This window comes from Anomaloglossus baeobatrachus, chromosome 9, assembly GCF_048569485.1.
Source record: "Anomaloglossus baeobatrachus isolate aAnoBae1 chromosome 9, aAnoBae1.hap1, whole genome shotgun sequence".
In the NCBI taxonomy this organism is placed as follows: Eukaryota; Metazoa; Chordata; class Amphibia; order Anura; family Aromobatidae; genus Anomaloglossus; species Anomaloglossus baeobatrachus.
The window spans coordinates 109215549-109237127 of NC_134361.1; the positions used below are offsets into that span (position 1 = coordinate 109215549).

Consider the following 21579-nt stretch of genomic DNA (forward strand, 5'->3'; position numbering starts at 1 on the left):
TCCTTCAGGGTCAGTCGCACCCCTTAAGGCGCCTCATGCACTTCCTAGGGAAGATGGTGGCAGCAATGGAGGCAGTCCCGTTCGCGCAGTTTCATCTGCGCCCACTTCAATGGGACATTCTCCGCCAATGGGACGGGAAGACAACTTCCCTAGACAGGACAGTCTCCTTTTCTCAGATGACCAAGGACTCTCTGCAATGGTGGCTTCTTCCCACCTCATTATCACAGGGAAGATCATTCCTGCCCCCATCCTGGGCAGTGGTCACGACAGACGCGAGTCTGTCAGGGTGGGGAGCAGTTTTTCTCCACCACAGGGCTCAAGGGACGTGGACTCAGCAGGAGTCCACCCTTCAGATCAATGTTCTGGAAATCAGGGCAGTGTATCTTGCCCTATTAGCCTTCCAGCAGTGGCTGGAAGGAAAGCAGATCCGAATTCAGTCGGACAACTCCACAGCGGTGGCATACATCAACCACCAAGGAGGGACACGCAGTCGGCAAGCCTTCCAGGAAGTCAGGCGGATTCTGATGTGGGTGGAGGAAAGAGCATCCACCATATCCGCAGTTCACATCCCGGGCGTAGAAAACTGGGAAGCAGACTTCCTCAGTCGCCAGGGCATGGACGCAGGGGAATGGTCCCTTCACCCGGACGTGTTTCAGGAAATCTGCCGCCGCTGGGGGGTGCCGGACGTCGACCTAATGGCGTCTCGGCACAACAACAAGGTCCCGACCTTCATAGCGCGGTCTCGCGATCAAAGAGCTCTAGCGGCAGACGCCTTAGTGCAAGATTGGTCGCAGTTCCGGCTCCCTTATGTGTTTCCACCTCTGGCACTCTTGCCCAGAGTGTTACGCAAGATCAGATCCGATTGCGGCCGCGTCATACTCGTCGCCCCAGACTGGCCGAGGAGGTCGTGGTACCCGGATCTGTGGCATCTCACGGTCGGCCAACCGTGGGCACTACCAGACCGACCAGACTTACTGTCCCAAGGGCCGTTTTTCCATCGGAATTCTGCGGCCCTGAACCTGACTGTGTGGCCATTGAGTCCTGGATCCTAGCGTCTTCAGGATTATCCCAAGGGGTCGTTGCCACCATGAGACAGGCTAGGAAGCCCACGTCTGCTAAGATCTACCACAGAACGTGGAAGATATTCTTATCCTGGTGCTCTGCACAAGGCGTATCCCCCTGGCCATTCACGTTACCTGTCTTTCTTTCCTTCCTGCAATCTGGGTTGGAAAAGGGCTTGTCGCTCGGCTCCCTTAAAGGGCAAGTCTCGGCACTATCCGTGTTTTTTCAGAAGCGTCTAGCGCGACTGTCTAAGGTGCGCACGTTCCTGCAGGGGGTGTGTCATATCGTACCTCCGTACAGGAGGCCGTTAGATCCGTGGGATCTAAACAAGGTCCTTGTTGCTCTCCAGAAGCCGCCTTTCGAGCCCCTGAGGGATGTGTCACTTTCTCGACTCTCACAGAAAGTGGCATTTCTGGTAGCGGTCACGTCTCTTCGGAGAGTGTCTGAACTAGCAGCGCTGTCATCCAAAGCTCCCTTCCTGGTGTTCCACCAGGACAAGGTAGTGCTGCGCCCCATTCAGGAGTTTCTCCCTAAGGTGGTATCCTCTTTTCACCTTAATCAGGATATCTCCTTGCCTTCCTTTTATCCGCATGCAGTTCATCGGTATGAAAAGGATCTACATTTGTTGGATCTGGTGAGAGCACTCAGAATCTACATTTCCCGCACGGCGCCCCTGCGCCGCTCGGATGCGCTCTTTGTCCTTGTCGCTGGTAAGCGCAAAGGGTCGCAGGCTTCAAAAGCCACCCTGGCTCGATGGATCAAAGAACCAATTCTTGAAGCCTACCGTTCTGCTGGGCTTCCGGTTCCATCAGGGCTGAAGGCCCATTCTGCCAGAGCCGTGGGTGCGTCCTGGGCATTACGACACCAGGCTACGGCTCAACAGGTGTGCCAGGCAGCTACCTGGTCGAGTCTGCACACTTTCACCAAACATTATCAGGTGCATACCTATGCTTCGGCGGACGCCAGCCTAGGTAGAAGAGTCCTGCAGGCGGCAGTTGCCTCCCCGTAGGGGAGGGCTGTCTTTGCAGCTCTAACATGAGGTATTTCTTTACCCACCCAGGGACAGCTTTTGGACGTCCCAATCGTCTGGGTCTCCCAATGGAGCGCCGAAGAAGAAGGGAATTTTGTTACTTACCGTAAATTCCTTTTCTTCTAGCTCCTATTGGGAGACCCAGCACCCGCCCTGTTGTCCTTCGGGATTTTTGGTTGTTTTTCGGGTACACATGTTGTTCATGTTGAACGGTTTTCAGTTCTCAGACGTTACTTCGGAGTGAATTTGTTTAAACCAGTTCTTGGCTTTCCTCCTTCTTGCTTTTGCACTAAAACTGGTGAGCCAGTGATCCCACTGGGGGTGTATAGCCAGAAGGGGAGGGGCCTTACACTTTTTAGTGTAATGCTTTGTGTGGCCTCCGGAGGCAGTGCTATACACCCAATCGTCTGGGTCTCCCAATAGGAGCTAGAAGAAAAGGAATTTACGGTAAGTAACAAAATTCCCTTCTTTGCATGCATCAGAAGTATAATTTACAGAAGAACTAATTTTTTAATTTGCATAAGAACTTTGCACAACTGAAACATATCACATATGTTTTGTGATTTCTTGATGTTGGACTGCAGGCGCATTGTTTCCGTTTTAGTCTGGTTGCATTGCTGGTGGAGGCCGTGGCTATCATAGCAGTGCTGGGGGAAGCCGTTGGTTCACTTTCTTTAGCATGCTGTTGGATCCTGTGGACAATGGCTACTGCTCCATCATCTCTGGGTGTTACTTTTCTTTCTTTGATATGGACTAACGAGTGATTCTCCCAACTCCTTTTATAGTTACATAGTTACTTAGGTTGAAAAAAGACCTAGGTCCATCTAGTTCAACCTTCCTCCACCAGTTCTACATTTGGTCACTAAGTCCTTTATAACCAACAATGTTGTGTGTACTGAGGAAATCATCCAGCCCTTTTTTAAAAGCTGTTATAGTATCTGCCATTACTACCTCTTCTGATAGAGCAGTCAGACTGTGGAATGCCCTAACTGTAAAGAACCCTTTCCTATTTAGCTGTCGGAATCGCTTTTCTTCCACTCGCAGTGAGTGCCCCCTGGTCCTTAGTATTGTCTTTGGAAGGAATAAGTCATGTGCCAGTCCTTTATATTGACCACACATGTATTTCTACAAATAAATGAGATCTCCTCTGATAAAAATTCTTCTTTTATATAGTTTATTTTTGTTCCAGTTTGGGTCTATTTCACACCATAACATGAATGCATTGTATACCGACACATCAAGAATGTTGTAAAAAACAACCAGACAGAATTTATTAGTGCTCTTTTCAGGTCAGCATTACACAGTAATAGAACCAGCTAACACAAGGAAAGTAAGAAAATCTTTTATTTACAATCTGAAATGTTGACAACTGAATTGAACTGTTTCTGTATTAACAGCAGGGTAAATAAGATACAGCGAAACATTTTTGCACATAAATATACTGGAAGCAAATCAATCTGCTGTATCATAATTTGAAAATGTATGTACTGTATGTGTAAATCTGCACGGACCAAAAGCCCATAGATAAATTGATAAATAGTAGTAGATGCAATATATAGTCCAAAATGAGATTATAACTCCTTTAATTTACAAAATGAAAAATGGCTGGAGATTAGTATAAAAGGGTATCGGTCATTTTTGACTAAACAGTACAAGTGTAAAAAAAAAAAAAAAGTGGAGGAAAAAGTATACAAAAAAACCCCCAACAAACTACGCATAGAAAGAACCCCTCAAATGAGGGAAAGTCAATTAACCACAAGTTTCAGAATATAATGAATATTTAAAAAAAAAAAAATATAAAATTTCAAATTCGGTCATTTTTGACCAAACAGAACAGCAGGGTTAAGAGAGAATAGGGTCTTCTAAAAACAGTAATTGGATACAAATGGATAAGATACAGTATAGGTGACTGCACACATTAGTTAGGCACCGATAGATTGGTGAACGGTCCGTCTAATGAGTGAGCGCTGATCACATGTCAGTTGATATTTGCCCTGGCGGCCATACATTGTAGATAGTGCAGTGATGACCAATATAAAAGGACGACACATCACATATCGGCTGTGTGGTAGTTATCAAACATAGACGGTAATGCTGGTGTGTTATTGGTTGGCTAAAGTGATATATTATGTTTCACCCAAGGAATGTTATTATGATTGAAAATCGTCCGTTTTCAGCAATTCTCATGTGGACAGTTTTAACAATTGTCCTTTGTTTATAACGTTACTCCAGGCTGATTCAGCCTGACGTTGCGCTCAGTGTTACTCTGTATGGCACAATATGAATATGGTTTTCTTCCACTGGGGATCCACAGAGAAATATTAGCCAGTTTGGCATATTCAATCTTTTCCTATCATTCACCTGTGTGACATGAGTCCGACTACTCTCATATAGCACATTGAACCCTCTCCTCAGATGTATACTAGATACGTATATTTTTCCTTCCAGGAAATATTAAAGAAGCAGAGTTTACGGATGTTTGAACTTGCACCAAAGCACCCTCCGCACTGGCCTCCATTCATACCGCCAACCAAGCCAGAGGTCTCCACAACGGGCGCAGGTCAGTACAATTACATGCCGAGCCGAGCAGATAAAAACTGAACTGTCTCAGGATGTTTCTGGTCCTAGCAGTTGACATACCAGAAAGTGATAGCCATCACTTTGAGATGGGAAAATGTTTTCCTGGTGTCTTTCATGCCTTCCATATTGTTTATCCATTGTGGAGCTTTTTCCCCATTATAACTGCATTAGATATATCCTAATATACTCTGTTAATGACATTTTTTAGAAATTGACATGTATTCATTTCCTTCCACTGGAGTACACAAACTATTTCCGTCATCTGCTGATATTTCCACATTATCCAGTGGAAGCATACCCTACACCTCCACTTAAAGAGGAGGCAAGACATTTATTATTCACTTATGATACTAAGAACACATACACCATATGGCCAAATTACTGGACACCTACATATTTTATGACCTCCCATTCTAGGACTATAGTTAATCTCAGTGGCACCCTCCCCCAAACCCTGACCTGAAAGGGGGTTTTACTGTACATGTGTCAAACATGGATAGTGATATGTGTAATTTTGTTTTTTTTTTTCTTTTCATTCTGAGTCCAAATGCTTCTCCTTTTTGTCACCCCTCCCCCTTCCCCCGTTTGAGAATGAAGGGTTCATGGAGTTAAGGAAAGTGATTAGTTGACTGAGTGTAACATATGTGTATGACCCTATATATGTTGTAAATTTTATTCTGTGATGTTTATGCCTGAGGAAGAGTATGGTTTTTATCCTTAAAAGTCATAGCAAATTAATAAAGAAAAAAGAAAAACCCGACAGCACCTATTGATTGTTTGTTTTTATCCATTTATCCCAAAACCCAGTATTTGCCGAGGACAGAGCGATTTGAGCTGCAGTTTGTGTTTACTAAATTAGTCACAATCCCATCAGGTGAGCCTTTCCTCAAAGGCCTTACTTTACCCTTAGGTGAATTGATTCATCCATTGCAGCGCCTTTGTGTTTTTTGTACTGCCCAGAGTGAGTCAGACCCACCAGCAGAGGCTGATCGCGTAAGTGGTCCAAGCGACCTCAGATTAGTTCATCGTCCAGGTCGCCCCGTGTCTCTTAGGATGCAGCCAAGTTTTTTTTCCCCCTCCTGAGGCCTACTCTCCAGAGGTCAGAACCTAGTTCTGCCTCAGATTCTGATTTTGAATTTTTACCAGACGGAGAAGCTGAGAGAGATAATTAATAGACAGTGAACCAATCCCAAAACGTCACTGAATTGGACCCCCTCAACAGAGTTAGGGTTCTTTAGGAGGGGAAAACATCTAGATGTTTCTACAACTATGAGGAGTTTTTCAGGGTTCTATATAAGGAATGGAAGCATCAACCCTAACGTTTCCATAGATGGAGAGGAACAAAGGTGAGAGGCTTTTGTTCCTCTCACTGAGAGTATTCAATAATTTTTCAACTGGCTAACACGGTACCAAAATCCTTTTCACTTGTACCATAGATGGAGACACATGGGAATATTGTATCTCTTTTGCAGCAAAGTTCATGGCTGTTTAGTCCAGCCCTTATGTGGTGGACACTCTGTCTCATTTATCGTGAATTACCTCCCTTCTTCTTGTAGACACAGTGACATCAAATGATCGAAGGGTGGCCTGGTCATCATTTACAGCAGGCTTTGTCCTGTGCCTGATTTTTGCCACCGCTTTGATTTTCAAGACTGTTACCGCCTGAGACAAATTTCTCTTGTAAGCCACTTTTTTCTGGATCCCCTAGGGTGGAGTTAATGGACCAAATTGCTCATTCTGGCAAGTATCTTTGCTCAGCTTCCTTGGATGTGGCTGGCTGCTCGGCTCAAGCTGAGACCAATATTATGTCTGATTGCCGTATTTAATGCCTCAATGTTTTGAGAGTGGACCTCGTATCCAAGAAGTCCGTTTTAAAGGAATTTTTTTTTATCTGGTTCTCACCCGTTCAAAACCAGATTGGACAAGATTATTACACACAACTCGGCTTTATGAGTACTTTACTCCATCAGTCCAGGTCCAGCCGCCCATTTCATAAACATGAAACTCATCAATTCCATCTCTTTTGTCAGTTTTAATTGGCAGGTGGTCCTAACCATTAGGACATACTTCTAGTTCCCTAGGGAAGGAAACCAACTTTCAATAATGTCCCATTCTGGTAGCCATGTGGTCCAGGAGACAAGGCCTTTAGGTCTCAAGGTATTAGAATGTCCACTGAATGACAGACTAGCAGCCATTTCCTTCCCTTCCAGGATGCATGGCTGTCGGCATTTGACTACATCTGGGTCAGAGAAGTAATCTCATCCAGTCACAAGATAGAGTTCGCCACTTTCTCACATACCCGGTTTTCTTTTTCGCTCCTAATTGGGAGACCCAGACAATTGGGTGTATAGCTACTGCCTCCGGAGGCCGCACAAAGTACTACACTTAAAAGTGTAAGGCCCCTCCCCTTCTGGCTATACACCCCCCCGTGGGAGCACGGGTCCCTCAGTTTTTGCTTTGTGCGAAGGAGGTCAGACACGCACGCATAGCTCCACTATTTAGTCAGCAGCAGCTGCTGACTATGTCGGATGGAAGAAAAGAGGGCCCATACAGGGCCCCCAGCATGCTCCCTTCTCACCCCACTTTCTGTCGGTGGTGCTTGTTAAGGTTGAGGTACCCATTGCGGGTACGGAGGCTGGAGCCCACATGCTGATTCCTTCCCCATCCCCATTAGGGCTCTGGGCGAAGTGGGATTTTACCGGTCTCCAGGCACTGAGACCGTGCTCCATCCACAGCCCCTGGAGAAGCCGCTGGATATGGAGCTGAGTATCGTCAGGGACATGACCCTGCTCCGTCAAGGTACTCTGTGTCCCCGTGCATACGCGCGCACACCGCAGCATTGCTGGGTGTGTTAGTGCGCCGGGGACAACAGCGCTGCTGCGCTTGTGCCATTTCCTCACTTCAGCTTAGCTGAGTGGGTAGACTCAGGGAGAACGGTCGCGCCGGCCGCTGGGACTGCGACGCGGCTGGGACTTGTGGTGCGCCGGGGACTTCCGCGCTGACCGTGCATATATCACGGCCGCGCTTATTACTACAGTCCCCGGCTTTTGCGGCCTAGTTCGTTCGTTCCCGCCTCCGCACCTGCCAGTCAGGAGGAGGGCGGGACGCTGTACAGAGCATCAGCGCTGAGGGCTGGAGTCTTTCTTACATACTCCAGCCCTCACACCAGGCACAGTAGGACGCAGTTTCCCGCACTTTGTTTGTGGCACGCCCACGGTCCGCCCCTCTTCACTGAACGCCGGCAGCCATTCCTGCCTGCACGCTGAGCTGCAGAGGGGAGACCCAGACACGGGATTCTACGGCCTCATACCCGCTGTTCAGCGGGCGGTAAGCAGCCCTCAAGGGCTCACCCCCACTTGTGCCGTTTGTATACTGAGTATTTTGTGTTTGCAAATACTTTGTACTGTACGGTCGCTGGTGATTCTCGGCTATATACCCTCCTAGATTACAAGGAGGCAACAGCATGTCGTCCGCAAAACGCAAGGGTGCTAAGGCACAGACATTATATGCTGCCTGTACCGCATGTGGGGCTGCTCTACCGGCAGGTTCCACTGACCCCCATTGTGTGCAGTGCTCGGCCCCTGTGCAACTTGCACAGCCGGGGCCTCTGCTGGACGTGACCCAGAGTGTACCACCTGTGAATGCTGTCCAGGTGACAGGAACGGAGTTTGCAGCTTTTGCTGACAGATTGTCTATGACCATGTCAAAGATTCTTGAAACATTGCAGTCTAGACCAGTAACTCAGACCATGGACACTGTGGCATCATTGCTCCCTGGTCCCCCTCAGCTGGAACACTTCCAAGCTCCGGGGGTGTCACATGCACCCCAGGGTGACGATTCTGACTCAGACAACAGTCCCAGACAACCTAAGCGGGCTCGTTATGAGGGGCCCTCAACTTCGTCTCACTGGTCAGGATCCCAGCGGGACGAATCTATGGGTGATGAGGCGGATGTAACTGATCAAGATTCTGATCCTGGGACCGCTCTCAATCTGGATACACCGGATGGTGACGCCATAGTGAATGATCTTATAGCGTCCATCAATAGGATGTTAGATATTTCTCCGCCAGATCCTCCTGCGGAGGAGGCAGCTTCACAGCAGGAGAAATTCCATTTCAGATATCCCAAGCGTAAATTATGCACTTTTCTGGACCACTCTGACTTTAGAGATGCAATCCAGAAACACCACGCTTATCCTGAGAAGCGGTTTTCTAAACGGCTTAAAGATACACGCTATCCTTTTCCCCCTGACGTGGTCAAGGGTTGGACCCAGTGTCCCAAGGTGGACCCTCCAATCTCCAGGCTTGCAGCTAGATCTTTAGTTGCAGTAGAAGATGGAGCGGCACGTAAAGATGCCACTGACAGGCAGATGGAGCTCTGGCTGAAATCCATCTATGAAGCTATTGGAGCGTCGTTGGCGCCAGCTTTTGCAGCCGTATGGGCACTCCAAGCCATTTCAGCTGGGCTTATACAAGTCGACTCGGTCACACGTACATCTGCCCCGCAGGTGGCACCATTGACCTCTCAAATGTCTGCATTCGCGTCTTACGCGATTAATGCTGTCCTGGACTCTACGAGCCGTACGGCGGTGGCGTCAGCCAACTCCGTGGTTTTGCGCAGAGCCCTGTGGTTGAGAGAATGGAAGGCAGATTCTGCTTCCAAGAAGTGCTTAACCAGTTTGCCTTTTTCTCGCGACCGATTGTTTGGGGAGCGTTTGGATGAAATCATTAAACACTCCAAGGGTAAGGACTCATCCTTACCTCAACACAGACAAAACAAGCCCCAACAAAGGAGGGGTCAGTCTGGTTTTCGGTCCTTTCGAGGCTCAGGCAGGTCCCAATTCTCCTCGTCCAAAAGGACTCAAAAGGATCAGAGAGGCTCAGATTCTTGGCGGACTCAGTCACGCCCAAAAAAGACAGCAGGAAGAACCGTTACCAAGACGGCTTCCTCATGACTTTCAGCCTCCTCTCTCCGCATCCTCGGTCGGTGGCAGGCTCTCCCGCTTTGGCGACATTTGGCTGTCACAGGTCAAAGACCGTTGGGTGAAGGACATTCTGTCTCACGGGTACAGGATAGAGTTCAGCTCTCGTCCTCCAACTCGTTTCTTCAGAACTTCCCCACCGCCCGACCGAGCCGATGCTCTGCTGCAGGCGGTGGCCGCTCTAAAGGCGGAAGGAGTGGTGACTTCCGTTCCTCTTCAGGAACAAGGTCACGGTTTTTACTCCAATCTGTTTGTGGTGCCAAAGAAGGACGGGTCCTTTCGGCCCGTCCTGGATCTAAAGTTGCTCAACAAACACGTAAAAACCAGGAGGTTCCGGATGGAATCTCTACGCTCCGTCATAGCCTCAATGTCTCAAGGAGATTTCTTAGCATCAATAGACATCAAAGATGCTTATCTTCACGTGCCGATTGCGCCAGAGCATCAGCGTTTTCTACGCTTCGTTATAGAAAGCGAACACCTGCAGTTCGTAGCGTTACCTTTCGGGCTGGCAACAGCCCCTCGGGTCTTCACCAAGGTCATGGCAGCAGTAGTAGCTGTCCTGCACTCGCAGGGTCACTCCGTGATCCCGTATTTGGACGATCTACTTATAAAGGCACCCTCTCAAGAGGCATGCCAACACAGTCTGGACGTGGCACTGAAGACTCTCCAGAGTTTCGGGTGGATTATCAACTTTTCAAAGTCAAATCTAACCCCGACCCAATCACTAACATATCTTGGCATGGAGTTTCATACTCTCTCAGCGATAGTGAAGCTTCCACTGGACAAGCAGTGCTCTCTGCAGACAGGGGTGCAATCTCTCCTGCAGAACCAGTCCCACTCCTTGAGGCGCCTCATGCATTTCCTAGGGAAGATGGTGGCAGCAATGGAAGCAGTCCCTTTCGCGCAGTTTCATCTGCGCCCTCTACAATGGGACATTCTCCGCCAATGGGACGGGAAGTCGACGTCCCTCGACAGGGATGTCTCCCTCTCTCAGGCAGCCAAGGACTCTCTCCGATGGTGGCTTCTTCCCACCTCATTGTCAAAAGGAAAGTCGTTCCTACCCCCATCCTGGGCGGTGGTCACGACAGATGCGAGCCTATCAGGGTGGGGAGCAGTGTTTCTTCACCACAGGGCTCAGGGTACGTGGACTCAGAGAGAGTCCACCCTTCAGATCAATGTTCTGGAAATCAGAGCAGTCTATCTTGCTCTGCGAGCCTTCCAACAGTGGCTGGAGGGCAAGCAGATCCGGATTCAGTCGGACAATTCCACAGCGGTGGCGTACATCAACCACCAAGGGGGAACACGCAGTCGGCAAGCCTTTCAAGAAGTCCGGCGGATTCTGACGTGGGTGGAAAACACAGCATCCACCATATCCGCAGTTCACATCCCAGGCGTGGAAAACTGGGAAGCAGACTTTCTCAGTCGCCAGGGCATGGACGCAGGGGAATGGTCCCTTCACCCGGACGTGTTTCAGGAGATCTGTCGCCGCTGGGGGATGCCGGACGTCGACCTGATGGCGTCACGGCACAACAACAAGGTCCCGGTTTTCATGGCACGGTCTCACGATCACCGAGCTCTGACGGCAGACGCCTTAGTTCAGGATTGGTCGCAGTTCCGACTACCTTATGTGTTTCCACCTCTGGCATTGTTGCCCAGAGTGCTCCGCAAAATCAGGTCCGACTGCCGTTGCGCCATTCTCGTCGCTCCAGACTGACCAAGGAGGTCGTGGTACCCGGATCTGTGGCATCTTACGGTAGGACAACCGTGGGCGCTACCAGGCCGTCCAGACTTGCTGTCTCAAGGGCCGTTTTTCCATCTGAATTCTGCGGCCCTGAACCTGACTGTGTGGCCATTGAGTCCTGGATCCTAGGGACCTCAGGTTTATCTCATGATGTTGTTGCCACCATGAGACAGGCTAGGAAACCATCCTCCGCCAAGATCTACCACAGAACGTGGAAGGTATTCTTATCTTGGTGCTCCGCTCAGGGAGTTTCTCCCTGGCCATTTGCATTGCCTATTTTTCTTTCCTTCCTGCAGTCTGGGTTGGAAAAAGGTTTGTCGCTTAGCTCCCTTAAAGGACAAGTCTCTGCGCTATCCGTATTCTTTCAGAAGCGCCTGGCGCGACTTCCTAAGGTACGCACGTTCCTGCAAGGGGTTTGTCATATCGTTCCCCCTTACAAGCGGCCATTGGAACCCTGGGATCTGAACAAGGTTCTAATTGCTCTCCAGAAGCCACCTTTCGAGCCTATGAAGGAGATTTCCTTTTCTCGGCTTTCACAGAAAGTGGCTTTTCTGGTGGCGGTCACGTCTCTTCGGAGAGTGTCAGAGCTGGCGGCGTTATCTTGCAAATCTCCCTTCCTGGTGTTTCACCAAGACAAGGTAGTACTGCGTCCAATTCCAGAGTTTCTTCCCAAGGTGGTATCTTCCTTTCATCTCAATCAGGATATCACTTTACCATCTTTGTGTCCGCATCCAGTTCACCAATTTGAAAAGGGTTTGCATCTGTTGGACCTGGTGAGAGCACTCAGGATCTACATTTCCCGCACGGCGCCTATGCGCCGTTCGGATGCACTCTTTATCCTGGTCGCTGGTCAGCAAGCTTCCAAATCCACCCTTGCGCGGTGGATCAAGGAACCAATTCTTCACGCCTACCGTTCTGCTGGGCTTCCGACTCCTTCTGGACTGAAGGCCCATTCTACCAGAGCCGTGGGTGCGTCCTGGGCATTACGGCATCAGGCTACGGCTCAGCAGGTGTGCCAGGCGGCTACCTGGTCGAGTCTGCACACTTTTACCAAGCATTATCAGGTGCATACCTACGCTTCGGCGGATGCCAGCCTAGGTAGACAAGTCCTGCAGGCGGCGGTGGCCCACCTGTAAGAAAGGGCTGCCTGACAGCCCGATCACGAGGTATTCTTTTACCCACCCAGGGACTGCTTTTGGACGTCCCAATTGTCTGGGTCTCCCAATTAGGAGCGAAAAAGAAGAAGGGAATTTTGTTTACTTACCGTAAATTCCTTTTCTTCTAGCTCCAATTGGGAGACCCAGCACCCGCCCTGTTTTTTCTTAGGGTATTTGTTTTTCGGGTGCACATGTTGTTCATGTTGATAAGTTACGTTCTCCGATATTGTTATCGGATTGAATTTGTTTTTGAAACAGTTATTGGCTTTCCTCCTTCTTGCTTTTGCACTAAAACTGAGGGACCCGTGCTCCCACGGGGGGGTGTATAGCCAGAAGGGGAGGGGCCTTACACTTTTAAGTGTAGTACTTTGTGCGGCCTCCGGAGGCAGTAGCTATACACCCAATTGTCTGGGTCTCCCAATTGGAGCTAGAAGAAAAGGAATTTACGGTAAGTAAACAAAATTCCCTTCTTTCAGATCTTATACCCCAAGAACCCCTACTTTGACATCCTTTTTGTGCCAAGCCATAGCTTCTCTTCTCCAGGGGTCATTGTGCCAGTCCTGTCTCCGGAATGCTACAAGGATTTCTAATAAATTCAGAAATGCTGCTCAGTTTAGCGCAATGTGACCCTAAGCCTACTATACAAGAAGGTCCGACTACCTCCATGTCTTTTCACTCCGCCATTGCCTCCATGAAACCCAGGGAATTTTTGTCTTCAGGGGATATTTGAGATGCTTACCTCCACATTCCCATCTACCCCCCTCACCAGACGTTTTCCAGGATCATTTTCAATTTTTGCCTCTTCCCTTCACCTGTTCACAGCACCCAGGGTTTTCACAAAGGTCTTGGCATGAGTCATGACTTTTCTTCAAACCAGAGGGGTTGTGGTTTTGTGGTTCTCCCTTACCTGGACAACATTCTCTTCAATGCATCTTCCTACTTAGACAACCTGGATAGTTTAGAGATGGAATTGAACACCCTGTCTTCAGGTGTATTCTCAATAGTGTGAAGTCCTCTGCGGTCTAGGCAGAATGCCTACATTTTCTTCACATGTTATTTCTCTTGGAGGAGAAGAGAAAACCTTTTCAGTTGGGCATCTAGTCCTTGAGGTGTCCATCAAGAAACACCCTCCCCTTTTGCATGGGCAAGATGGTGGAGGTTTTTGAGAATATTTCATTTGCCTACTTTCATTCCAGACCCTTGCATAGCACCCTTATTTCTCATTGGGATAGGTCTCCTTGGATTGGCCAGTCCATCTACCATTTCACATCTGCTGATCTCTTGGCATGTAGTTTACGTCACCCCTGTTGTGTCAGGGTTGCTCCTTCCGCCTTATACAGTAGCAGATTCTGATAATGGATGCCAGCCTCCTTGGCTTTTGAGCTGTTTTCTGTCAGTTATCCTTTCCAGGATTTTGGAAGAAGGCTTCTTCCAATTAACAATACTAGAGCTCAGGGACATGCACCTGTCTACTCTTCTTTGGCAGCACCTGCCTCAGTTGAAGACTTTTCTTCAAGGGGTGGTGCACTGGATCCTTAGAGCTCAATCTTAAATTTTGATGCTCTTCAGTTCCCACCGTTTTCAAGCCGATAAGGGCCATCTTTCCTTTCCGTCTCCTCTAAGGTGGCATTCTTTATCGCAATTACTTCTATCAGGCAGGTTTTGGAGCTGGCTGCCCTCTACTGTTGCACTCCGTTACTTGTCCTTCACTTGGACAAGGTGGTGTTCTGGCAGGCACCTTCTTTTCTCCTTAAGGTGATTTCAGCCTTCCATCTTAATGTGGACATTGTCTTTACTTTTGCCCTTCACCCTCTTGTTCTGTTGAGAGAGCTCTGCACAAGCTGGAAGTCTTTAGAGCTGTGTGGTGTTGTCGGTCACCGCTCCATTTAGGCATTTTTATGCCTTGTTTGTCATTCCAGAAAGCTTGCGCAGAGCCCTGGCTGCCTTTTAGGGTGACCATTAATCACTGGATTCGATCTGCTGTTTGTAAGCCTATCAGGTTTAGACCAGATCTTCACTATTCATGGTTAAGACTCACACTACTCGGGTTGTGGGAGCCTCCTGGGCCATCTGACACAAGGCATCTTTTCTCTCTGTGAGGTGGCTACTTGGTTATCGGTTCACATCTTTTCTATGTTTTAAAGGGTTAATTTGCATGTGCAAATGCAAGTCTTCGCAGGAAGGTGCTGCAGGCAGCGGTGACTCAGTCGAGTGGCCTGACTGAGGACCATTCTTCGTGTGGTAGCAGTATGAGGTTTTTTTATTCCTTACCCCATACTGCTTGGTTCTTGTGTCCCCCAATGAAGTGTCCATGAAATTAAGATTATATATATATATATATATATATATTTTTTTTTTTTGTTCTTACCTTAAAATCTCTTTCTTTGGCGCTCCATTGGGAGAACCAGACAATTGGGTGTATAGCTATGCCTCCGGAGGCCACACAAAGTATTACACTAAAAGTGTAAAGCCCCTCCCCTTCAGCCTATACACCCCCCGTGCTGCCACGGGCTCCTCAGTTTTTATGCTTTGTGCGAAGGAGGCAGACATCCACGCATAGCTCCACAGCTTAGTCAGCAGCAGCTGCTGACTATGTCGGATGGAAGAAAAGAGGGCCCATAACAGGGCCCCCAGCATGCTCCCTTCTCACCCCACTCTTGTCGGCGGTGTTGTTAAGGTTGAGGTATCCATTGCGGGTACGGAGGCTGGAGCCCACATGCTGTTTTCCTTCCCCATCCCCCTTAGGGCTCTGGGTGAAGTGGGATCCTATCGGTCTCCAGGCACATGAGACCGTGCTCCATCCACAGCTCCTGAGGACTCTGCTGGATAGGAGCCGAGTATCGTTCAGGGACATGGCCCTGCTACTTTTAGGTACTCTGTGTCCCCGTGGGGACCGCGCACAGCAACACTCCAGCATTGCTGGGTGTGCTAGTGCACCGGGGACCGCGGCGCTGACTGCGTTTGTGCCTTTACACACTGCAGCGTCGCTGAGTGTGTTAGTGTATGGGGACTGCCGCGCTGACCGCCGCTGCCATTGTTATCACTGCGGCGCGGCTGGGACTGTTAGTGCGCCGGGGACTTCCGCGCCGACCGCGCTTATACGGCGGCCGCGCTTATAACTTTAGTCCCCGGCTTTTTGCGGCCTAGTCTCATTTTTTTCCCGCCCCCAGGCCTGCCAGTCAGGGGAAGGGCGGGACGCTGTAAAGGACGTCAGCAACTGAGGCTGGAGCATGCTTTGCATACTCCACCCCCCTCACTGTGCACAGTGGGGCACCAGATTCCCGCACTTTCTAGGGCACGCCCACGGCCCCCTCCTCTCTTCAGGACGCCGGCAGCCATTCCTGTCAGCTCTGCTAAAGCTGGAGAAGGGAGACAAGCTCAGGGAGACCCAGGCAGGAATTCTGGTGACCACACAACCGCTTTGCGCGGGCGGTAAGCAGCACCTAGGTGCTGGCCCCACTGGTGCAGAAGTGTACTTATAGATTATATGATTATAGGCTATACTTTACACTGTATGGTGCACGGTTGTTTTTGGCTATATACCCTCCTGTATTGCTCAGAGGAGACAACAGCATGTCGTCCACAAATAGCAAGGGTGCCAAAGCACAGACTTACTATGCTGCCTGTGCAGCATGTACGGCTATACTGCCGGCAGGTTCCACTGACCCTCATTGTGTGCAATGCTCGGCCCCTGTGGCACTTACTCAGCCGGAGCCTCTGCTAAGGGTGGCCCAGGGAGAACCACCTGTTAACACTGTCCAGGTGACAGGGACGGAGTTTGCAGTTTTTACTGAAAGACTTTCTGAGACTATGGCTAAGATATTAGAAGCCTTGCAGTCCAGGCCAGCATCTCAAGCCATGGGCACTGTGGAATCATTGCCCCCTGGTCCCCCTCAGTTGGAACAACAATGTTCTCCCGGGGTGTCTCATAGATCCCAGGGTGAGGTCTCTGACATGGAACGCAGTCCCAGACCGACTAAGCGAGCTCGCTATGAAATCCCCTCGACATCACCACATTGTTCAGGGTCTCAGCGAGAGGACTCTCTGTATGATGATGCGGAGCTAGCTGATCAGGATTCTGATCCTGAAGCCGCTCTCAACCTTGATACTCCTGATGGGGACGCCATAGTGAATGATCTTATTGCGTCCATCAATCAAATGTTGGATATTTCTCCCTCAGCTCCTCCAGTGGAGGAGTCAGCTTCTCAGCAGGAGAAATTCCGTTTCAGGTTTCCTAAGCGTACAACGAGTATGTTTCTGGACCACTCTGACTTCAGAGAGGCAGTCCAGAAACACCGAGCTTGTCCAGATAAGCGTTTTTCCAAGCGCCTTAAGGATACACGTTTCCCCTTCCCCCCTGACGTGGTCAAGGGCTGGACTCAGTGTCCCAAGGTGGATCCTCCAATCTCCAGACTGGCGGCTAGATCCATAGTTGCAGTGGAAGATGGAGCTTCACTCAAGGATGCCACTGACAGACAGATGGAGCTCTGGTTGAAATCCATCTATGAAGCTATCGGCGCGTCTTTTGCTCCAGCATTCGCAGCCGTATGGGCACTCCAAGCTATCTCAGCTGGTCAGGCGCAAATTGACGCACTCACACGTACGTCTGCGCCGCAGGTGGCGTCCATAACCTCTCAAACGTCGGCATTTGCGTCCTACGCTATTAATGCTGTCCTGGACTCTGCGAGCCGTACGGCGGTTGCAGCCGACAATTCGGTGGCAATACGCAGGACCTTGTGGCTACGGGAATGGAAGGCAGATTCGGCTTCCAAAAAGTGCTTAACTGGTTTGCCATTTTCTGGCGACCGCTTATTTGGTGAGAGATTGGATGAAATCATCAAACAATCCAAGGGAAAGGAAACATCCTTACCCCAGGCCAAACCAAAAACACCCCAACAGAGGAGGGGACAGTCGAGGTTTCGGTCCTTTCGGGGGGCGGGCAGGTCCCAATTCTCCTCGTCCAAAAGGCCTCAGAAGGATCAGAGGAACTCCGACGCATGGCGGTCCAAATCACGCCCTAAAAAGACCGCCGGAGGTGCCGCTACTAAGGCGGCTTCCTCATGACTTACGGCCTCCTCACACCGCATCCTCGGTCGGTGGCAGGCTCTCCCGCTTTTGCGACACCTGGCTGCCACAAGTAAAAGACCGTTGGGTGAGAGACATTTTGTCTCACGGTTACAGGATAGAGTTCAGCTCTCGTCCTCCGACTCGATTCTTCAGAACATCTCCGCCTCCCGAGCGAGCCGAGGCTCTTCTGCAGGCGGTGGGCATTCTGAAGGCAGAAGGAGTGGTGGTCCCGGTTCCTCTTCAGCAACAGGGTCACGGTTTCTACTCCAACCTGTTTGTGGTTCCAAAGAAGGACGGGTCTTTCCGTCCTGTTTTGGATCTAAAACTGCTCAACAAACACGTAATGACCAGGCGGTTCCGGATGGAATCCCTCCGCTCCGTCATCGCCTCAATGTCCCAAGGAGATTTCCTAGCATCGATCGATATCAAAGATGCTTATCTCCACGTACCGATTGCTCCAGAGCATCAGCGCTTCCTGCGCTTCGCCATAGGAGACGAACACCTTCAGTTCGCAGCACTGCCGTTCGGCCTGGCGACAGCCCCAAGGGTTTTCACCAAGGTCATGGCTACAGTAGTTGCGGTCCTCCACTCTCAGGGTCACTCGGTGATACCTTACTTAGACGATCTGCTGGTCAAGGCACCCTCTCAAGAGGCATGCCAACACAGCCTCAACGTTACTCTGGAGACTCTCCAGAGTTTCGGGTGGATCATCAATTTTCCAAAGTCAAATCTGACACCGGTCCAATCGCTGACATATCTTGGCATGGAGTTCCATACTCTTCCAGCGATAGTGAAGCTTCCGCTGGACAAACAGCGTTCACTACAGACAGGGGTGCAATCTCTCCTTCAAGGTCGGTCACACCCCTTGAGGCGCCTCATGCACTTCCTGGGGAAGATGGTGGCAGCAATGGAGGCAGTTCCTTTCGCGCAGTTTCACCTGCGTCCTCTTCAATGGGACATCCTACGCAAATGGGACAGGATGCCGACGTCCCTAGACAGGAACGTCTCCCTCTCTCAGGCAACCAAAGCTTCCCTTCGGTGGTGGCTTCTTCCCACCTCATTATCGAAAGGGAAATCCTTCCTACCCCCATCCTGGGCGGTGGTCACGACGGACGCGAGTCTGTCAGGGTGGGGAGCAGTCTTTCGCCACCACAGGGCTCAGGGTACGTGGACTCAGCAAGAGTCCTCACTTCAGATCAATGTTCTGGAGATCAGGGCAGTGTATCTTGCCCTAAAAGCGTTCCTGCAGTGGCTGGAAGGCAAGCAGATCCGAATTCAGTCGGACAACTCCACAGCGGTGGCTTACATCAACCACCAAGGTGGAACACGCAGTCGGCAAGCCTTCCAAGAAGTCCGGCGGATTTTGATGTGGGTGGAAGCCACGGCCTCCACCATCTCCGCAGTTCACATCCCGGGCGTAGAAAACTGGGAAGCAGACTTTCTCAGTCGCCAGGGCATGGACGCAGGGGAATGGTCCCTTCACCCGGACGTGTTTCAGGAGATCTGTTGCCGCTGGGGGATGCCGGACGTCGACCTAATGGCATCACGGCACAACAACAAGGTCCAAACATTCATGGCTCGATCTCAAGATCACAGAGCTCTGGCGGCAGACGCCTTAGTTCAGGATTGGTTGCAGTTTCAGCTTCCTTATGTGTTTCCTCCTCTGGCACTGTTGCCCAGAGTGTTACGCAAGATCAGGGCCGACTGCCGCCGCGCCATCCTCGTCGCTCCAGACTGGCCGAGGAGGTCGTGGTACCCGGATCTGTGGCATCTCACGGTCGGCCAACCGTGGGCACTGCCAGACCGACCAGACTTGCTGTCTGAAGGGCCGTTTTTCCATCTGAATTCTGTGGCCCTCAACCTGACTGTGTGGCCATTGAGTCCTGGATCTTAGCGTCTTCAGGATTATCTCAAGAGGTCATTGCCACCATGAGACAGGCTAGGAAACCAACGTCCGCCAAGATCTACCACAGGACGTGGAAAATATTCCTGTCGTGGTGCTCTGCTCAGGGTTTCTCTCCCTGGCCATTTGCCTTGCCCACTTTTCTGTCCTTTCTTCAATCCGGATTGGAAAAGGGTTTGTCGCTAGGCTCCCTTAAGGGACAAGTCTCGGCGCTCTCTGTGTTTTTTCAGAAGCGCCTGGCCAGACTCCCACAGGTACGCACGTTCCTGCAAGGGGTATGTCACATCGTCCCTCCTTACAAGCGTCCGTTAGAACCCTGGAATCTGAACAGGGTGCTGATGGTTCTTCAGAAACCACCGTTCGAGCCAATGAGGGATATTTCGCTCGCACGCCTTTCGCAGAAAGTGGTTTTTCTAGTAGCAGTCACTTCACTTCGGAGAGTGTCTGAGCTAGCAGCGTTGTCATGCAAAGCTCCTTTCCTGGTGTTTCACCAGGACAAGGTGGTTCTGCGTCCGGTTCCGGAATTCCTCCCTAAGGTGGTATCACCCTTTCATCTCAATCAGGATATCTCCTTACCTTCTTTTTGCCCTCATCCAGTTCACCAGTGTGAAAAGGATTTGCACTTGTTAGATCTGGTGAGAGCACTCAGAGTCTACATTTCTCGTACGGCGCCCCTGCGCCGCTCGGATGCACTCTTTGTCCTTGTCGCTGGCCAGCGTAAAGGGACACAAGCTTCCAAATCAACCCTGGCTCGGTGGATCAAGGAACCAATTCTCGAAGCTTATCGTTCCTCGGGGCTTCCGGTTCCCTCAGGGCTGAAGGCCCATTCTACCAGGGCCGTGGGAGCGTCCTGGGCCTTGCGACACCAGGCTACGGCTCAGCAGGTGTGTCAGGCAGCTACCTTGTCGAGCCTGCACACTTTCACGAAACACTATCAGGTGCATACCTATGCTTCGGCAGATGCCGGCCTAGGTAGGCAAGTCCTTCAGGCGGCGGTTGCCCACCTGTAGGACGGAGCCGTTACGGCTCTATTATGAGGTATTATTTACCCACCCAGGGACTGCTTTTGGACGTCCCAATTGTCTGGTTCTCCCAATGGAGCGCCAAAGAAGAAGGGAATTTTGTTTACTTACCGTAAATTCCTTTTCTTCTAGCTCCAATTGGGAGACCCAGCACCCGCCCCTGTTTTTGTGTACACATGTTGTTCACGTTGAATGGCTTCAGTTCTCCGATATTCCTTCGGATTGAATTTACTTTAAACCAGTTTATAATTTTTTCCTCCTTCTTGCTTTTGCACCAAAACTGAGGAGCCCGTGGCAGCACGGGGGGTGTATAGGCTGAAGGGGAGGGGCTTTACACTTTTAGTGTAATACTTTGTGTGGCCTCCGGAGGCATAGCTATACACCCAATTGTCTGGGTCTCCCAATTGGAGCTAGAAGAAAAGGAATTTACGGTAAGTAAACAAAATTCCCTTCTTCTCAGGCTCTTCATTAGGATACACAGCACCCTCCTTTGCTTGCCCGTTTGGGCATGCATTTACATTGTTTTCCTCATGGGGTGGTTGTGCTTTTCTTTTGTTCTTAGGCTTTGTGCGCACTAGAAAGTGCATTTTTCTTGAGAAAAAAATGGACCCCCTGAAAGAATCCCACACCCGCGGTTTTGCCATGGATTTTCCGCAAGTTAGTCCCTGCGGTTTTTACCATTTATCTATGTCAAAAACCGCAGATACCTGCGGAAAAGAAGCGACATGCTCATTTTCTTAAGAAATATTCTCAAGAAATTCTGCAGAAAGAATGTTCTTGAGAAAAAAAACGCAGTGTGCGCACAGCTATTTTTTTTTTCTCCCCATATGTTTTGCTGGGAAATGTCTGCAGAAAGGTTACAAACATTTCTCAAGAAATTTCTGCAGCAAAACCGCGGGTAAAACTGCGGGGAAAAACGCAGTGGATTTCTCATTAACAGAGTAGCTTATGGTCTGCTGGGGAGGAGTCGACTTTTTTTGTTAAGGTATATTATAAGTGTCAAGTTCCAGGTGGCAGCAGACTTCACCCATGGCTC

At 50.0% G+C, this 21579-nt stretch overlaps 1 protein-coding gene across 1 annotated transcript in view; it reads left to right on the forward strand.

The window, feature by feature from the left end:
* ATG4A (autophagy related 4A cysteine peptidase) overlaps positions 1–21579 on the forward strand; it is a 73998-nt gene that overhangs the window by 50280 nt on the left and 2139 nt on the right. Inside the window, exon 12 of the mRNA XM_075323927.1 lies at positions 4541–4652. Within this exon, the coding sequence (XP_075180042.1) occupies positions 4541–4652 (112 nt within the window). The remainder of the gene's footprint in view (positions 1–4540; positions 4653–21579) is intronic.